This window comes from Populus alba, chromosome 10 (assembly GCF_005239225.2).
Source record: "Populus alba chromosome 10, ASM523922v2, whole genome shotgun sequence".
Classification (NCBI taxonomy): Eukaryota; Viridiplantae; Streptophyta; class Magnoliopsida; order Malpighiales; family Salicaceae; genus Populus; species Populus alba.
In genome coordinates this window covers 8,629,171-8,647,450 of record NC_133293.1, presented here as the reverse complement: position 1 = coordinate 8,647,450, position 18,280 = coordinate 8,629,171, and the positions used below count along the sequence as shown (strand labels likewise).

Sequence of the window (18,280 nt, the reverse complement as noted above, 5' to 3'; positions counted from 1 at the left end):
TTGATATATCATAGCAAATTGCTCAATGGCTGCGTTATGATTGTTTGTTTTTTTTGTTTAAAAAGTATTTTTAAAAAAATTTGAATTTTTTTGATTTTTTTATTAATTTTAAATTAATATATTTTTTAGTGTTTTCAAATTATTTTAATGTATTAATATTAAAAATAAATTTTAAAAAATAAAAAAAATATCATTAATATATATTTTAACATGAAAAATTATTTAAAAAAATAACCACAATTATATTACCGATCAAACTCTACGTGGCTTCTTAATTTACTATAAACTACATGTGAGTAAAGCAAAAGGAGAAACAAAAGATTATTGATAAAGGGGATTAATAATGGCAAAATGGTAAATTAAGGTTTTAAAAGCGTTGTTGCCAGATTGACAGTTTGATATATAGCGGTAGCAAGAAGCCAGTGGAGGAGCATAATTAAGGTCGAGAAGAACAGAGAAGTGGGCGCGCGCAAGTTGTTAGGCTGAAGAGCTGGTGGCTATGGAACACGGGCTTGATGATTACACACAAGATGGGACCGTGGATCTCAAGGGAAAGCCTGTACTTAGATCGAAGAGAGGTGGATTGAGAGCTTGCTCCTTTGTTGTTGGTAATTTATCTTCTCTACTTCCTCCTCCCCTCTCTCTATGATCTCTCAAGGGTATTAGTTTTTCCAAATTTACAGGACAAGCTAGGATATTCATTAATGAGTCTTTGAGTAGTTTACCTACTAGCCCAGTACTAGTCTGCAAGTATTTTAGGACATTTGCTGTTTTGAGCTTGCGTTCCTTCAAACTTGGAAGCTGTTTGCCAGGTGGCTGAACTCTTCTTCTTCTTCTTCTTCTTCTGTTTTTTCCCCTTTTAATCACTTTAGCCCGAACAATCGTGCATAGCCATGGAAAGACAGTATGTCCCGGCAACGCTATTCTCCGACTGTACATCTCTCCAGCTCTACCTGGAGGTCTGTTCTTCTTTGATGTCAAATATTCAGGAGGACACTCTAATTCACTGTTGCTTCATTTTATGAACATATCACATGATTAATTTACATGGGCCTCATGATCATAGATAATAAGCAGGTATTAAATAAATCTGGCTACTGTCTGTCCTCTCCAAGTCTAGGTTTTCTGTCTTTTCCATTCCAGCTATGCTGTCCCGAGGAAGTTTTGCTGTCCAGTCAATAAATATTCTGAGAAGGGTCATCATCATTTTTTCTTTATATCCATCAGCTACTTCGTTCTAGCCTTCCTTCCAAGTGGGAGCTAGAATTTATATCGAGTAGCTAGGAGTAACTATTTAGGAGATGATTTCGAAGCTAAACCTGCACCACCATTTTTAGTCCACAAATTGAATGCTGCTCTTAGAGCCACCAGCTTCGGGGTGTCCTACGTTGGGTAGGGTCAGCGATCTCTTATTAGTGAAATGAGCCCATCTGTCTGTCCTATCATTTATTGGCCGGCCCGGAGGTGGCTCCTGCTTCTCCATGGCAGCTCTTCATACAAGCTTGCTGATAGGAGCCCTTGTAGTCGAACCAATAATCAATAGAAGTTTACTGACCCAGAGCGTGTGTGTGTGTGTGTGTGTGTATATATATATTTTTTTTCTAATTCAATTAAAGATAGTGCATTTATATCTAGAACAAGAGGATCCATGAAAATCACACATGTAAGAGATTTATAAGGATTTATTCTTATTAAATTACCTGGTTAGAGGTTTGAATTCTATTATTAAAAGAAAAACCTAGATTCTTTAACCATTAAGTCAATTTTTTTAATTAAATTACTTATACATGCAAGTTATTTACTCATAATTATTATTATTTTTTTAAAATATCACACCTACCTCGAACTGTATAATTTGTTGCTATTAATTTCTGGTAGGTGAATATTATCTACATGTCCATTTCTATATATATTAATTTTACTGTATGGCAGAAAAGACAAAGTTCTTCAAAATTATTTTGGTTTATCATTTTTTCTTTTTGGTTCGACGATGGTGGTGTTAAAAACACACATTTCACATTGACTTGATATATTCTTTTTTAAAAAAACAATTCCCATAAATATTGATCCTCAAATTTAAATTGAATGAGTAAATGAAATGAACAAGTCCCTTTAAGTATTAATATAATTAAACCAAGAAAATAATGACTATTTTTACAGCAACTTTTCGTCTTTTCAATACAAAATGCAACTATTTCTACATTTTTAATACAAGAAACATGTAAATCCAGCAGAAACTATTTCTACATTTTTAAAACTTAAAAATAAACAGGTTCCTCAAGTGTTATGAACGCATATACAATGCTCATTTCAAACACTAAGATCCTGAAAAATTATCTCCATCATATTTTTTTCTTCTCGACTTGTTAACGTTTGAAAGTAACGTATCATTTTTTTTTTCTTTTTGTATTGTATTGCAGTGTATGAGGTTTTCGAACGAATGGCATACTATGGGATATCAAGCAATCTTGTAGTGTACTTGACAAAAAAGCTCCATCAAGGCACAGTGAAATCATCCAATAATGTAACAAATTGGGTCGGCACTATTTGGTTGACTCCTATCTTGGGTGCCTATGTTGCTGATGCTCATCTTGGCCGTTACTGGACCTTTGTCGTTGCATCTGTCATCTATCTTTCGGTATGTATGCATGCCGCCATTCATATTCTCTATCGTACGCATGCGTTGCTTCTGGTCCAGCTCCCTGCTTCATCTCGCCCGAAGAGTGAGAAGCTCTTTGGGCCACATGTTTCAATTCAAATATCCTACGATCAACACTGTTTCATACCCTTTTCAGAACATGTTATATATTCTGTCTGAATTTATCAATCCATTTATCGCGAGCTGTACTGTGTTCTTGATCACTAGGTCAAACAAGGGATAATTATCAAGGGTTATGATTACGAATACGTGTGAGATCTAGCTGCGTGACCAAATTATTAATTTCCAAGTTGTGGGAGGACGGCATATGAAAGCTTGACGTCAGAGTTTCTGTTTTATAAGGTAGAATTAGGAAGATATTGTCTAATTCGTTGTGAGAAAAACCAGTTGCTTCGATGTGTTGAAGTTTTCAAGATTGCAACTTGGAGTTTCTGTTTTATAAGGTAGAATTAGGAAGATATTGTCTAATTCGTTGTGAGAAAAACCAGTTGCTTCGATGTGTTGAAGTTTTCAAGATTGCAACTTGGAGTAATTTGTCTGGTCTCGGGTCAGGGGAAAAAAAGAAATACTAGCTCGCACCCTTAAGCCAACTTGGCATATATATTAATTAGTGCAAACATAGGATAGGAACAATAATTCATAGGATAACGTTGTTTTTGGATAACATTTGAATATTAAATGGCTGAAAGCGATCTGGCGTTCGTTCATCATTTGTCTACGCACGAACAACTGTTGAAGTGATTTTTACTACAGTTGTGAGAATTTTAATGAAGGAATCTGACATGATTGCAGGGGATGTCTCTACTAACACTATCAGTTTCCCTTCCTGCACTAAGACCACCTATCTGCAAGGATGCCAATGTGGAGAACTGTAAAGAGGCCTCCACATTACAACTAGCAGTGTTCTTCGGAGCCCTCTACACGCTAGCTATTGGAACTGGGGGGACAAAGCCAAACATCTCTACTATCGGTGCTGACCAATTTGATGATTTCCATCCTAAGGAGAAGGCTTATAAGCTATCCTTCTTCAACTGGTGGATGTTCAGCATCTTCTTTGGAACGCTCTTTGCTAACACTATACTTGTGTACATACAAGACAATGTGGGCTGGGCATTAGGGTATGGGCTTCCAACTCTTGGGCTTGTGATATCGGTTGCTGTATTCTTAGGTGGCACCCCATTTTATAGGCACAGGCAGCCAACAGGAAGCCCATTTACAAGGATGGCTAAGGTCATAGTGGCAGCCCTGCGCAAATGGAAGGTTTCAGTCCCTAATGACCCTAAAGAACTCCATGAGCTTGACTTGGAAGAATATGCAAAGGCCGGAAAGTTCAGGATTGATTCTACACCAACCTTAAGGTTTGCAACAGTTGCAGGGCGTGTTTATTTTTTCTTTTCTTTTCTTTTCTTCCAGCATTAGCTTAGATGTAAGGATACTAATTTATATACCTGGCTTGGCCTAGTAATAAGTCTGAACTTGTGCAACTTGAATGCAGGTTCCTAAATAAAGCTGCTGTGAAGACAGGTTCAACTGATCCATGGATGCTTTGCTCAGTTACTCAAGTAGAGGAGACTAAACAGATGTTGAGAATGATTCCGATATTGATCTCCACAATCGTCCCAAGCACAATGATTGCTCAGATAAATACTCTTTTTGTCAAGCAAGGCACCACTCTTGATAGACAAATTGGCAACTTCAAAGTCCCGCCAGCAAGTTTAGCTGGATTTGTGACTCTGTCAATGCTTGTTTGTGTTGTGTTATATGACAGGTTCTTTGTTCCTATTGTTCGTAGGTGGACAAAGAATCCCAGAGGAATCACTCTTCTTCGGAGAATGGGAATAGGCCTTGTTTTTCACATCATAATCATGATAACTGCATCATTAATTGAAAGACACAGATTAAGTGTGGCCAGACAACACGGCTTGGTTGAAAAGGGAGGCCAAGTCCCTTTGACGATATTCATTTTGCTTCCTCAATTTGTGCTCATGGGAACGGCTGATGCATTTTTAGAGGTGGCCAAACTCGAGTTCTTCTATGACCAGGCACCTGAAAGCATGAAAAGCCTTGGCACTTCTTATTCAACTACTAGTCTTGGCGTTGGAAACTTCATTAGTAGTTTCCTTCTTTCCACAGTTTCTCATATCACCGAGAAGCATGGTCGCCGAGGGTGGATTTTGAATAACCTAAATGCTTCTCACCTGGACTATTATTATGCCTTCTTCGCAATACTAAACTTCCTGAACTTCATTTTCTTCCTGGTTGTAATTAGGTTTTATGTTTATAAGGCTGAAGTTTCGGATTCAATGGAAGTACTGGCTGAAGAATTGAAGGGGATGAGATTGAGGGAACCTAACCAAGTTTCTGCACATGGATGAAACTTGCAGAAGAAAAGCCTGCATAGAAATCAAAGCTGAAATCGGAGATCAGGTTACAAGTTGACGACCATTGTATAGAAGCTCCCTCCCTCAATAGCCTATTTTGGAGGGGAACTACTTTGGGATAAATGGTGGTTTAATACCTGTATGCTGCATTTTCTTCACCTTTTGAGGGAGAAATAAAACTGTCATGTTTACTATTTATTTACTGAATGGAAAAGAAATGGATATAGTTAATGTTGATGACTTGCAAGTGTTCATCTTAAACAGCAGCATAATTAAGAAAATCTCCTCCCAGGGAAGGAATTGCATTTTGTAATGTAACTTGTCTGTAAGCTTGAAACATATAAGCATTTCTTGGAAAGCTCTGTAAAGTTAGAGAAACTTCGCAGAACTGATGTTAATAAGTGAATGAACTTCTCTCACACACAATTCGATCAGAAATTGAGGTAACAATGAGAAGCCATTCTTCAATGAGGAATTATAAAGGTAAGTCTTTAAAAGAAAGTTTCTGCTCAACATTTGAGAAGATCTTTGCTTTCGTACGGCTAAATGTTTTATAGAAACATACTATCTCAATCCCCAAGAGGATCTTGATATGGAATTTTAACTTAAACCAAACCCAATGTATACAATGAGCTCCATCACATTTCCAATTTAAAGTATCTGTTTTGGCTTCATGGCTAGAAGTCATTATACAATAGATCAATGCATCCAAAACTATAACACTCTTTGCCTGAAATGCACAAAAGTTCAAAACCATCACTTCCTTTATCTTCTCTTTGCTAACTGGAATGTTTTCTTCAGGAACTGATTTGCTGCTTTATCATTCCTGTGGCATAACACCCGTAGTATTGTGTTTGGATCTGCCCTATTCCATCTTCCTGTTGTTGGTGGCATTGGTAGTTTTTGACCTGAACCCGCAGATCCTATACCACTGGCTTCACAAGTAAGGATACTGAAATCTTCCATTAGTTGTTCTGTGCTATCACCCATCAATGCTATCACCCCTTCAACAATCTCAGCCTCCTTTTCCACTGCATCCTCGTTCATCAATCCTTCACCACATGTGCAAAATGTGCGCTTCAAGTTCTCACAGTCCTCCTCAATCATGGGATAATCAGATCGATAAAATATGCGGCTGCAGCCACCAGCAAGCAAAACCATGAGAAAGGCCTCAAAAGAGGCCTTCATGACTTCTCTCATTGCAACAGGTTGGGCGCGGTCAGTGAGAATTGCTGTCAACAAATTAAGGTTCTGTTTGAGAATCCTCAGTGCAGGCTTGATCCTTGCATTTGCTACATCAGCAACATAGAGAGTATCATAAAAAACAGAATTCGAGTCGAGGAATATCAAACGATAAGCAGCAACTTCTGATACATGATGACAGGCAGATTGAATGGATGCAAGGGCTAGGTCAAAGTAGGAAGAGGAATTGATGTGGTTCCTGCGATGATAACCACGGGACGCAGTGGTTCTTGGGGCAAGAGCAAGGTTCTTTTCTAGAGAGTGGAGATGAGATTGAAGATAGTACAAAGTGTTGAGCCGTATGTAGAGCCGTTGTGTTCCACGGCTTGTTGACGGCCGGGGATGATGAGCATCATTTAAACCATGTTGGTGCATATATTCTGAGTTAATAGTGCAAGGAGCAGCTCTCTTCCACATTTTGAGGAACTTTGAGTCACCATTGCACCTGGTTAGAGGAGGCAGTGTAGGAACATAGCTCTGTTTTGATCCTGCAAAGCATATCAAAGAAAATAACAGCTTAGTTGAAGTCAGTTAAGCACTTAGAACATACTCATATTTATATTTATGACAGCCTTCAGTGGAGCATGTTCATCTCCTTCTAATGAAGAAAGAAGAACTTAGAGAGCATTATTATCCAGTCCTTGAAAAGTCATGCATTAACTATAACATGCTGCAGAACAGAACATCCACCAAAGAATCTTTGCTGCCAGTCAAATGTTCTGTGGTCATCAGTGAGTTATTTTATAATACCATATTGCTTCTAAGCAATTACTTCCGCAGAGAAAGTCACTCCTAAAGTAACAAGTCCAAGCAGAAAAAACCTAGGAGATTACTTTTAGAGAATAATATAAATCTTCTTTGACAGATACCACAAAGAATAAAGAAGGAGCTACTTTCTTACCACAAGCTGTTACCAAGTTGGAGTAATCTTTGAAGAGATTCTCAAAACCTTCGGCTAGATCATTAATCAGATCATCGGTAATTCCAACAGGAATTTCAAAGAAATCATCCACAGCTTCCTTGGCTATTTTTATTAACTCCGCAGCTGATGTCGCATGTGGCTCGTTTTTGGACTTGGGATTCCATGTCTGTAACATATATTTCACCATTTTACTCTCGAGTACTTTTGACAATAAAAAAGCAAAATCTCACACCCATAGAAGCTTAAATGCTGTATTCATTTCAGCAAACAAATTAAAAGAAACTCACTTCAGAATCTTTGGCACGGTTAAGGCATTCTTGCCCACGTTTCAACCTCTCTCCAATCCATTTTTTCATAAGCCTCAGTATGACTGAATCAACTTCGTATGGAACCATCTCTCGTACAATTGTTTTGCCTCCGTCTTCACACTCTGCAGAGTCTTCAACCAGCATTTGAACCAAAACCTTTTCGAGTTTTCCAGCACTCTGCAGTACCGAAACAGTCTCATTATTGAGGGTCGACACCCCAGCAAGATATTGCTTCAAAACTGCTCCATAGCACTGGTGTAGCGTTACGGCAGCAATGCTAGCTGCAATTGAGTGCCATTTCTTTAGTATGGGACTGAAAACCTCTCTCTCTCTCAAGGCCAAGTCCTCAGCTTCTTTAGCTAACTGCAGGAGAGCCTCGCTTGCTTCATCTTTCACTTCCAGACTTGTACTCTTATAGCTTCCAGTTTCTATTATCTGCAATCAACAAACAAGAATGACTTAACATGAAATACATCGTAGTACAGAAACAGTAAATGTTGTTACTGATAATTAAGCAAAGGGGAGACGTATAGAAACAGCAACCTTTGCAAATGCATTCTTTATAGAACCTCGAATATAGTGATCCACACGATCCCCAGATGAATCAACTATCTGTGTGTCTCCTTTCTCTTTCCCAATCCCTTCTGCGATAGTAACGTCTTCTCCCAAAATTTTTGACGCTGATAATGCTAAAGGTAAGAGATTCTCAATTAGGACAAAATTTCCCCTCTGGAAATGGTCATGATAGTGAAGCAATCGCCTCTCTGCCCACCCTTGCATTGAAGCCAACATAGAAGACAAAAGCTTCACATACATAGCCTCTCGGTCTGGCTTCTTTGCATCATTAGCCACCTCTGTCGATAACATAGCATGTGTCGCATAAAGAAGATCGGGCTCTACTTGTGAAGTATGTACGTATTGCTGGAAAAGCACCCAAGCAAAGCACAGATTGTGTATAGGTCTATTGATTCCCAGTGTAGACCATGTCTTTTTCATTAACTCAACAAGCTCGTCAACCTCATCAAGGACTAACGTCTCATCCCTAAAATCAAATATTGATTGAAGAAGAGAAACGTATAGGTGAATGTTGAGTGGAAATCCATCAGCCCAGTGGCATACATCGGTTGGTGTACCGTTGGCACTTCGCCAAGACAAGGAAACAACACTGTTGCATAAGGTTCTCATCGTGTCAGAATTTTTGCCTGTGTCGATAGGTTTGGTTTCGCTGGCACGGATAATTTCACGAAGACGTATAGCATAAGGGCTTGATTTATCAAGCGGGATTGAAGGGTGGAGGAGGAGGCCGGCCTCCAGGATTTTGAGCTGACGCCTTTGCCAGAGATGGTACTCCTGACTGTCATTAAATTCTGACGGTTTTAGGTGGCGGAGGAGTTCCAATGGCAGGATTATCGTCTCTGCTCGCCTGCCCATCTGTGAAAGTGAAGAGAACAACAAGTCATGAATTGATGAAATCAAAACGAAAATTATGATGCATCCAAAATCAAACAATTAAGACAAACGATACATACATATGTATCCAAAATCATTCAATCTATTTCTGTCATTAACAACTAAATTATGCACGTACAAAATGTTATATCAACATCGAAAAAAGAAGAAGCAAAAACATGTGAATTTTATGTTCATCAAATTTGTCATGAAATTATAATTCTGCAATACATACAGTAGCAGTACGTACTTGGCCAACAAGAGTCCTCATGATCGTCTTCCTCAACCTATTATCACTATGCTCCGTTACTCTCATCTGCGCCCTCATTATCTCCGCGGAAGTCAGTGGCCTCCGAGGCCTCCCAGAAATCGGAACCGTGGCAAACCCCATGGCAGGACTTGTCCCGCCATGATTTAGAGGGCCAGTCGGTGATACTGTTGCCGACCCGCCTCCGCCGCCTCCAACAGCCGACATCCTCCTTGTAGGGGACTTCTTCAGCATCTTCATTCCCAGAGCTCGCTTTATCCGACTCGTCGGAGACATCACCACCACCGGACCACCGCCCATCCGACCACTCGGTGAGCCAGTTCCTGCTCCATCGCCATCATGTTGTTGGTGGTGATGGCTGGAATAAAAGTTGATGGCATTGCGGCCACCTCCGAAGCCAGGGGAGGAGCGGCAGGCGGTGAAGAAGACCTCATAGGCGGTCTCACTGACATCATCCTTGTCAAGGCCTTCAAGGTCTCCAAAAGGCCAAGAGAGATCATTGTCCTCGGGGTCAATGGAGCTGGAGGTCGTTAGGGTACCAGAGAAGGATTCGCGGCGACTCTGTTGGGCCATTAAAAATATTGGCAGTGATGTCTCAGATATCCGGCGGGAGAAAGAAGGGAGAGACGGAGAGCATTCTCTTAATATATGGAGAGAAAAATTAGAGAAGAGGAGACATGCAGAAATGTGGCTGCATGAGACTTTTGTGTGGTAGTTTTGTTAGTTAATACAGCGATTTTGTGATAAGAGAGAGAGATATGAAAAACACAGCTGATGGCTAAGAGACATCAACATTGTTGTCTGAGGAAAACTAGGAAAGATTACGGTGGTGAACTGCTATGTTTTAGCAAATATTAGCAATTACTACTCCGGAATTTCTGCTTTGTAAATTTTTCATCTTTTTTTTTTTTTGTTTCTTTTTTACCCCTACAATTATGTTACCAACTTGTTGTCAAGAGGACCAACTTGGCAAAACTATATTTTTGGATAGATATATATTTGGAATGCACCATGAATATGCTAGCTATGTGTTAGTTTCAACATGGTTATAAAACTGGATTTGACGATTTGATTTAGACAAAGCTATTTAGATAAATTTAAGTGATGTTATTTCAAGTTTTTTTAAATTAAACTATATTGTTTTAGAAAAAAATTAAAAGTTAAATTTGATATCACCCATTAAATCATTAAGATATGAGTTGATTCATAAGTTGATCAAGTTAATTTTCAATCCAATTCAATATAAAATCTAGTTCAAAATTAATTGTTGGATCAATAGGTTATCGAGCTTGATTGAGATTAATAACAATAGTTTGGATTGGATTGATAAATTGTGCAAGTGACATAACATATATAATATACTTGGGATTCATTAATCGAAGTCATTTGTAAAAGGAGATTGAAGATGTCAAATGTTTTCCATATATGAAGCTAATTATAGCATGTAGTACGTTCATAGTTTGGTTTTCTAACCCTAATTTTATGTTATTATTGTAAGTTGGTTAAAACAAAATCTTTGATCCTCGTCGAGTGTTTGACAGCCAAGCAAGAAAGAACAACAAATGTCTTTACATTGTCCAATTAAAGCCCATCTCTGCGCGCAGTTCTTCAAGAACAACGTTCAGAACTTGCTTTCCAACAGCACTATTCAGTTGTTTTTTTGTTTTGGATTCAAATGTGCTATCAATCCAGTTGGAACTGGAACTGAAAGATCTTCTATCGTTCTGATTAATTAATTGGTTTTATTTTCTACCACGTTTTTAAACCACAGACACCCCAAGATCGATCCATTGCATTGATTTTCAAAGTTAAAATAATTTAATTTATTTGTCAGTGCATATATGGCCTGGATCCAGGTTCTTTAATTTTCTCGAAATACTTATTTCTTTGTCTTTTATATTAAAAAAATAAGATTGAAAGATAAAATAAACAAAAATAAAAAGAAATGAATGTTATTAATTTTAAATATTAAATTTAAATTATTTACGAATAGAAAATGTTGGGGCTGTAAGAATGGTTGATGTGAATCACCTCAGAATCTTGTGGAACCTCAACCAATTATAGTCTAGGCCCATAGCAGAGGCCCATCTGCGGAATTCAGGCCGACAAAATAGTGCCTTTGTCTAAATGTACGACAAAAGTTAAGTTGATGTGATGTGATAGGATATGTGGTGTTGTTTTTTCCTAAATTCTATAAAGCAGCTAGATTGTACGTGTTTTTGTTCTTTTTTCTTTCTTCGCCACGCGTACAGATATCAATGGCTGTGGCTCATTCATTTTTCATAATCATTATCCGTGTTAAGCTAGAAGGCATTTTTTTTTTTCTTCATGTTTTAAAAATATTTTATTTTTTATTTTAAATTAATATATTTTCAATATTTTTAAATTATTTTGATACATTAATATTAAAAATAATCTTTAAAAAATAAAATGAAATATTAGTTTAATATATTTATGAATGCAAATACTTTAAAAAACAACAATAAATATGCTTTTAAAAAAAAATCTTTACATTTTTTTTTTGGATATTTTATAACATCTCACAAAACCTCATCTAAATAAATAAATAAATTGAACAATAATTATACAATAATAGTGATTATTTTAAGGTATTTGAGAATTTATATTTTGACGCTACATATTAATAATGTTGGATTGAGATTATCCTAGTAGTAAAGTTGAAGTTCGTCCCGTGATTAACCAAAAAAATAGTAAAATCTTCTCTGGCAAATGACCTTAGCTAATGAGCAATCAGTGTGATTACAATTTCAGTAACTTTATTTTTTAAAATATTTTTAGTTTTAATTATATTCAAATAATACTTTTTTAAAAAAATTTAAAATTCATTATTAATATTAACAAATTAATTTTTTCAAAAATAACATTTTCCACCCAATACAAACAATAGCAGTACATTGTACCGTTGTAAAAAGTTTTATTCTTATTTTAAAATCTGTCCCCCACTAGCCAGGTTGAAGAAAGAAGCAAGATTGGAGCCCACCATGGAAAAACTTTTTACATGATCAATCATTCACTCGCCCCACACGAAATCCACTTTAATCCCTGTCAAATAATAATAATAATAAAAAAAAAAAAAAAAGGGGACCGATCGGGTGATATTTTTTTTTGCTCAAACCGATTATTCTCAAATCCTTTTAAAAAATGATTAGTCTTGGTTAGAATTTGTAGCTATTACTTCTAATAAATAAGTTTTTTAAAAATTAAACTTATATTCCCAACCTTTTAAAAATATAATAATATTCTAATTACTAGATTAACACTTCATTAATGACGGATTGCGTGATGTAAGTGTTGATAATAATGCATCTAAGCTAATTTTTTCAATGAGATAATTATGCTATTGGTACGCTCTAACTTTTCAACATTTCTTGATCAAGTATAATTTTTTTATTTTTACACTAGAGTATACTTTTTTTTTTTCCTTTTCAAAACTCTCAATCAAGTATTTTGTCTAATTTCCATCAACTTTTCTACGAGTAACCTTTTTCTTATAATAAAAGGTCTCGAATTTAAATTATTTTCCTACGAGTAATTTTTTTTTCCTTTTTGGACCTTCAATTATGTTACTAACTTGGTGGGAAGGAGACCAACTTGGCAAAAAATATCTTTTTGTATAGATAAATAGGAATGCATTATGAATAAGCTAGCTAAGTCTAGGTTTAGATCATAGCTATAAAACTAAAATTTAGTTTATGGATTAGCTGAGTAACTTAAATAAATCTAAACAATATTATTTTTGAAAAATTTTAAAAATCAAACTCGATGTTATATAAGTTTAAATAGGTTGTTAAAACATAGTTGACTCACCAAGTAGACTAAAATAATTTATGACTCGGTTTAATATAAAATATAACTTAAAATATAATTATCAAATTAATAAATCACTAAATGAATAAGCTAGCCGGGTCTTGGTTTGGATCATAGCTATAAAACCAAAATCTAGTTTATGGGTTGGTTGAGCAACTTAAATAAATCTAAGCAATATTATTTTAGAAAAATTTTAAAAATCAAACTTGATATTATATAGGTTTAAATAGGTTGTCAAGATATAGTTAACCCACCAAGCAGACTAAATTAATTTAAGACTTGGTTTAATATAAAACATAGCTTAAAATATATTATCAAATTAATAAATTACTGAATAAATAAGCTAGCAGAGTCTTGGTTTGGATCATAGCTATAAAACCAAAATCTAGTTTATGGACTAGTTGGGCAACTTAAATAAATTTAAACAATATCATTTTAGAAAAAAATTAAAAATCAAACTCGATATTATCCGAGTTTCAATAGATTGTCAAGACATAGTTGATCCACCAAGTAGACTAAATTAATTTATGACTCGGTTTAATATAAAATATAGCTTAAAATACATTATCAAATTAATAAATCACTAAATTAATAACCTAATTGAGTCTTGGTTTGGATCATATCCATAAAATTAATATCTAGTTTATGGGTTAGCTGAGCAACTTAAATAAATCTAAATAATATTATTTTATAAAAATTTTAAAAATTAAACTTGATATTATCTGGTTTCTCGATAGAGTATAATTTTTTTATCAATGAAATATGTAAACCCGGTTATGAGCCGAAGATTTCATTAATGCGATCCATGCCCCTTCGGTGATATCTGCCAAGTTCTGTGCCCAAAATTTCATAAATGAATTGTCGGGCAAGTTTTCAACCGACTTTTGTGGGCCCAAAAATTCCAAATATATCAATACTTTCTCGATCGAGAAAAGTTGAAAAGTTAGTGTACCAATAATTATATTTCTCTTTCTTCTTTCCTTTCCTCTCCCTTAAAATTCATGCTTGGCATCTAAACTTTCAACGCTGTCCTTTTATTAGTTTGAGATATTTGAGTATTAAATTTTATTTTTTTTGATTTTGATTTGTAGTTTTATTCCTTAATTTTTTTATAAATTTTTTATTTTTTTTAATTTTATTATTCAATTTATTTTTTTTTACTTTTTTCTTGACTATTTTATAAATTTTTAATTATTTTTAATTTTATCATTTAATTAAAAATTTTAATTTGTTTTTTTTTAATTGATCCTTATTCTTTTAATTCTTTCATAGAATTAATTTTTATTTTCAATTTAGCCATTCAATAAAAAATTAACCATCCTCTCATTATTGTTTTTTTTTTAAATCTGATCTTTATTTTTTTAATTATCATTTTTTTGTTTAAATTCTTTTTTTATGATTGATTTTGTTTTTAAATTTTAACATTTGATATTTGATTTATTGGAATTAAAGCTCCGTGATTTTTTTTTTTATGTTTGATGCTTCCGATTAAATGGACTAGTTTATGAATTTTATAAGTTAACACATATTAACATTATTATTTTTTTTTTTTGATTTCATTACTTGAAAATTTTTTTTAATAGAATTTATTTTTTTTCCTTTTTATATGGTTATTTTGATTTCATGACATGCCCTGTGTGTTTGGCTATCTAATCTAGGTGGGCTCGTTCGTTTTTTTGGCTTTTAATTACTTTTTTAATTTTATTTTGAATCCCTTTGTGTGGATTATTTTTTTAAAAAAATATTATTCAAAATTTGATTTGTTGAAAATTAGCTTTCATGTTTTTTTATATTTGATGCTTCCAATCAAATGGTGTGAGATAAGGGTTGACATTAGTTTTATTTACTTACTCTTTTCCATCTCATGATATTTGTTTTTCAAAAAAAATTGAGAGTTATGTGATTTTTTTTGTTTTCTTTTATGTTGAGTTATCCCAAATCTCATAACTTAACATGTAGGTTTAACGGTTTCAACCTGGTAGGCTCATATTTTTTTTTTGGCTTAAGATTGTTATTTTTTTTTATATTTTTGAATTTTTTGAATTTTATTATTTAATATTTTATTAATTGAATATTGAGCATTGAGTTTTTTCCAAACTTATTATTTTCGGTCAAATGATCCCAGTCATGGCATTAATGGGTTAACATCGACTGGCAATATTTTTTTAGCTTGTTTTTTTTTTCTTTTCACTTTTCAACATTGTTTTTTATTATTTAACATTGATTTTTTTGTTTATTTAAAATGATTACATTTCCATGATATCATTTTTTCTCTTGTTTTTTTAGACACTGTTTTTTTTGCTAAAATTTAATATAGTTTGTATGTTTTAGATAGTTTTGATGTGCTAATATTAAAAATAATTTTCACAAAATTTATTGATATATATTTTAATACAAAAAATTATTTAAAAAACAATTGTTATTACAATGTTACCTGCTAAGAATCACAGGTCGAATAGCTTGTATTGCCTGATTTCCATGAGCTTTTCTGTTGTGCGATGACATTATAGCTGGTTTTGATTGATTAATTTCAAATTTTGAGCTTTTCTTCGGGAGAAACTTGTTCCAAACAGAACGAGATTTTTTCAACCGGATAAATGGAATTATTTTTCTACAAGTGACCTTTTACTATAATAAAAGGTCTCAAATTTAAATTTTAAATTTACCATCCAAATTTTATATTTCTTAATTAAACCATTCCGTTAAATATAGTTGATAAAATCACTAATTGTTTATGTGTTTTACAAGCAATTAATGAATATAAATTATACGAAGCATCGTAAATTTTAAGCTTGCCCCGTAATTAACCAAATAAATAGTAAAATCTTCCTTGGCAAGATGACCTAAGCTATCGAGTGGCACGCTGTCAAAAGTTTTATTAATATTTGGAATTATAAGAGTGACAGTGGTTTAAAAGATTTTTTGTTTAGAGTATTAAAATAAATATATTTTTTTAAAAAATTATTTCTACATCAGGACATCAAAATAATCTATATATATATATATAAATTATTTTAAATAAAAAAAATTAAATTTTTTAGAAACGTGATTTACACCATATTTCCAAACACGCCTATTTTTTTTTAATTATTATTAATATGGGTATTCAGGCCAGCTTGCACGTATCTCAACTAATTTCATGGATTCTAAAATTAATGACCATGTAAACCTTCAATAATTATTATATTAGCAGTTATAGAGCTCAAATTTGAAACTATAAAAAAATAAATTCTTTAATTTTAAACACTTATCACTAAACTATTATCTAGACAATTATGCAACACATCTCTTGAAAATGTACTAGGTGGGCTGCGTGGAATCATCTTTCATGGACATGCATTGCTATTTAGAATTTTTTTCAACAGGATAAATAGATTTATTTTTCTGCAGGTAACATTTTCATTATAATAAATGGTCTCAAGTTTAAATTATTTGTTCAAAATCAATTGTCATATCATAAAAAAAACGGAAAAATGAAGATTGAGATGCTTGATTTGGGATTTTTAAAAACATTAATATACTCGATTGAGAAATAGTGAGAAGTTGGTATACCAGCAGTGTAATTATCTCTTCTAAGACAAGTTTATTTTGGTGACTGGATGTTTGAGTAAATTTATGTATATTTTTAAATAATTCTTCAAGGTATTGAAATTAATGACTAGATAAGTTTTTAATAATTTTGAGATTTGTGGCTCTCAAATTAATAAATTTTAAAAAATAAATTTAAAATCTAATCAATTAAATTACAACTCTCAATATTTTAAAACAGGTTTTAATCAAATAATGGCTTGGACTTGAAAGGTTGGAAGCTCATTGATAGTTTAAGAATATATTTAAGGCAACTTTTAAATTTATCATCCAACTATTAGGGTAAGCTCAGCTGCACCGTCAAGAAATTTGTATTTCTTAATTAAACCATTCCGTTAAATATAGTTAATGACATTATTAATTGCTTGTGTGTTCTACGTGCAATCCCCGTAAAAGGATGAAATTAAAAGGAAATTTTAATCTTAATACGGTGTGAAATAAATGCACGTGAGTGAACAATATAACTAATGTTTGAAATATTTGGGAATTTATACTTTGATATTTAGTGAAACACGTGACTTATCTTGTTAAATAACTGAAATATATATTAAAATTTTTCTTATATACTATAAGAATTCTGCGGGAGTGAGGAGAGACTTGACAATTTCATTAATTACATTTAACATATTAGTTCAAATTAATATTATTTTTGTGTTTAAATTATTTTAACGTGTTAATATAAAAAATAATTTTTTAAAAATAATAAAATATTATTTTAATATATTTTTAAATAAAAATCATTTTAAATATCAATTATAATTACACTCCCAAGGTGAGATCCTTGACGAGCCAAGTTGAAGCCAGAAGGAAGAGCGGCTCCCACCATGGAAAAACTTTTACAAAATCAGCCAGGAAGGCCACTGGCAGTGGCAGGCAGCTAAGTGGCTGTTTGCTAGTGTGGTTGCGGGTGAGGTTCACCAGCAACCACATTACCTAGTGTTTGGTTAAAGAAAAAAACAGGGTATTTTGCTGGTAGGACCCACTGATATTTGAGGCTGAACCGCAGGTGTTGAGAAGCAGCAAAATGCTGCTTCTCATGCTGCTGACCGTTGTTAACAGTGGAGCATGGCTCCACTGTTCATTGAACAGCGGAGCCATGCTCCACAACGCACTGTTCACGTGAACAATTATTATTATTATTATTATTTTTTTGAAAACTAGTGCACAAAGTTTTTTTTTCCCTAAAAAACTAGTACATTTAATTAATTACACTCGTATTGTTCACGTGAAAAATATATGTGTGTGTATATATATATATATATATATATATATTTTTAAAAAAATAGTTTAAAGTAAATTAAATTTATTCGTACTTTAATCTCAATTTTATTCCTGATAATATTTTACTTAATTTTATTGCACGCAAGATAAATCATGATAACTGTAGTTATTGTCGAATGAATTTTGTACATAATGAAATTGTTGATTTTTTTTTAAAAAAATTGTGTTTTACTCGAAAAACTAGTACTTAATATTATTTAATAACACTACATAAATTAGAAGGATATCGCATAATGACGTAGCATTTGTGAAATTTGATCGCAATTCCAATTACATTATTGCCGGGTCCGGCCCAGTAAAAAAAAATTCAGTCATTAAATTTACAATATTTAAATTAAAAATCATTAGTATTAA

General features: G+C 33.4%; 2 protein-coding genes across 4 annotated transcripts; one reads left to right on the top strand and one right to left on the bottom strand.

Annotated features, from left to right (window-relative positions):
* The first annotated feature begins 325 nt into the window (after positions 1-325).
* On the top strand, positions 326-5,280 carry LOC118048878 (protein NRT1/ PTR FAMILY 5.2). Of its 2 annotated transcripts, XM_073412015.1 has the most exons (5): positions 326-608; positions 873-959; positions 2,421-2,638; positions 3,452-4,017; positions 4,155-5,280. In XM_073412015.1, exons 1-5 carry the CDS (start codon positions 500-502, stop codon positions 5,032-5,034), a joined length of 1,860 nt encoding a protein of 619 aa, XP_073268116.1. In that variant the 5' UTR covers positions 326-499; the 3' UTR covers positions 5,035-5,280. The 2 variants fall into 2 exon arrangements, with proteins under 2 accessions (XP_073268116.1, XP_034914612.1); XM_035058721.2 differs by lacking the exon at positions 873-959 and having other exon boundaries at positions 335-608.
* A 358-nt stretch (positions 5,281-5,638) lies between these two features.
* On the bottom strand, positions 5,639-10,140 carry LOC118048877 (protein unc-13 homolog). Of its 2 annotated transcripts, none has more exons than XM_035058719.2 (5): positions 9,197-10,140; positions 8,056-8,943; positions 7,492-7,947; positions 7,184-7,370; positions 5,639-6,770 (listed from the first exon to the last, which is right to left on the bottom strand). In XM_035058719.2, exons 1-5 carry the CDS (start codon positions 9,800-9,802, stop codon positions 5,806-5,808), a joined length of 3,102 nt encoding a protein of 1,033 aa, XP_034914610.1. In that variant the 5' UTR covers positions 9,803-10,140; the 3' UTR covers positions 5,639-5,805. The 2 variants fall into 2 exon arrangements, with proteins under 2 accessions (XP_034914610.1, XP_034914611.1); XM_035058720.2 differs by having other exon boundaries at positions 9,212-10,139.
* Positions 10,141-18,280: the final 8,140 nt, after the last annotated feature.

Bases quoted from the DNA above. Each gene is read 5' to 3' on its own strand.
- LOC118048878 (XM_073412015.1), top strand. From the start codon at position 500: ATGGAACACGGGCTTGATGATTACACACAAGATGGGACCGTGGATCTC. The intron at 2,639-3,451 runs GTATGTATGCAT...ACATGATTGCAG, and splicing joins CATCTGTCATCTATCTTTCG to GGGATGTCTCTACTAACACT. The intron at 4,018-4,154 runs GTTTGCAACAGT...ACTTGAATGCAG, and splicing joins GATTCTACACCAACCTTAAG to GTTCCTAAATAAAGCTGCTG.
- LOC118048877 (XM_035058719.2), bottom strand. From the start codon at position 9,802: ATGGCCCAACAGAGTCGCCGCGAATCCTTCTCTGGTACCCTAACGACC. The intron at 8,944-9,196 runs GTATGTATTGCA...TCACTTTCACAG, and splicing joins GCCAAGTACGTACTGCTACT to ATGGGCAGGCGAGCAGAGAC. The intron at 7,371-7,491 runs GTGAGTTTCTTT...TATATGTTACAG, and splicing joins ACCGTGCCAAAGATTCTGAA to ACATGGAATCCCAAGTCCAA.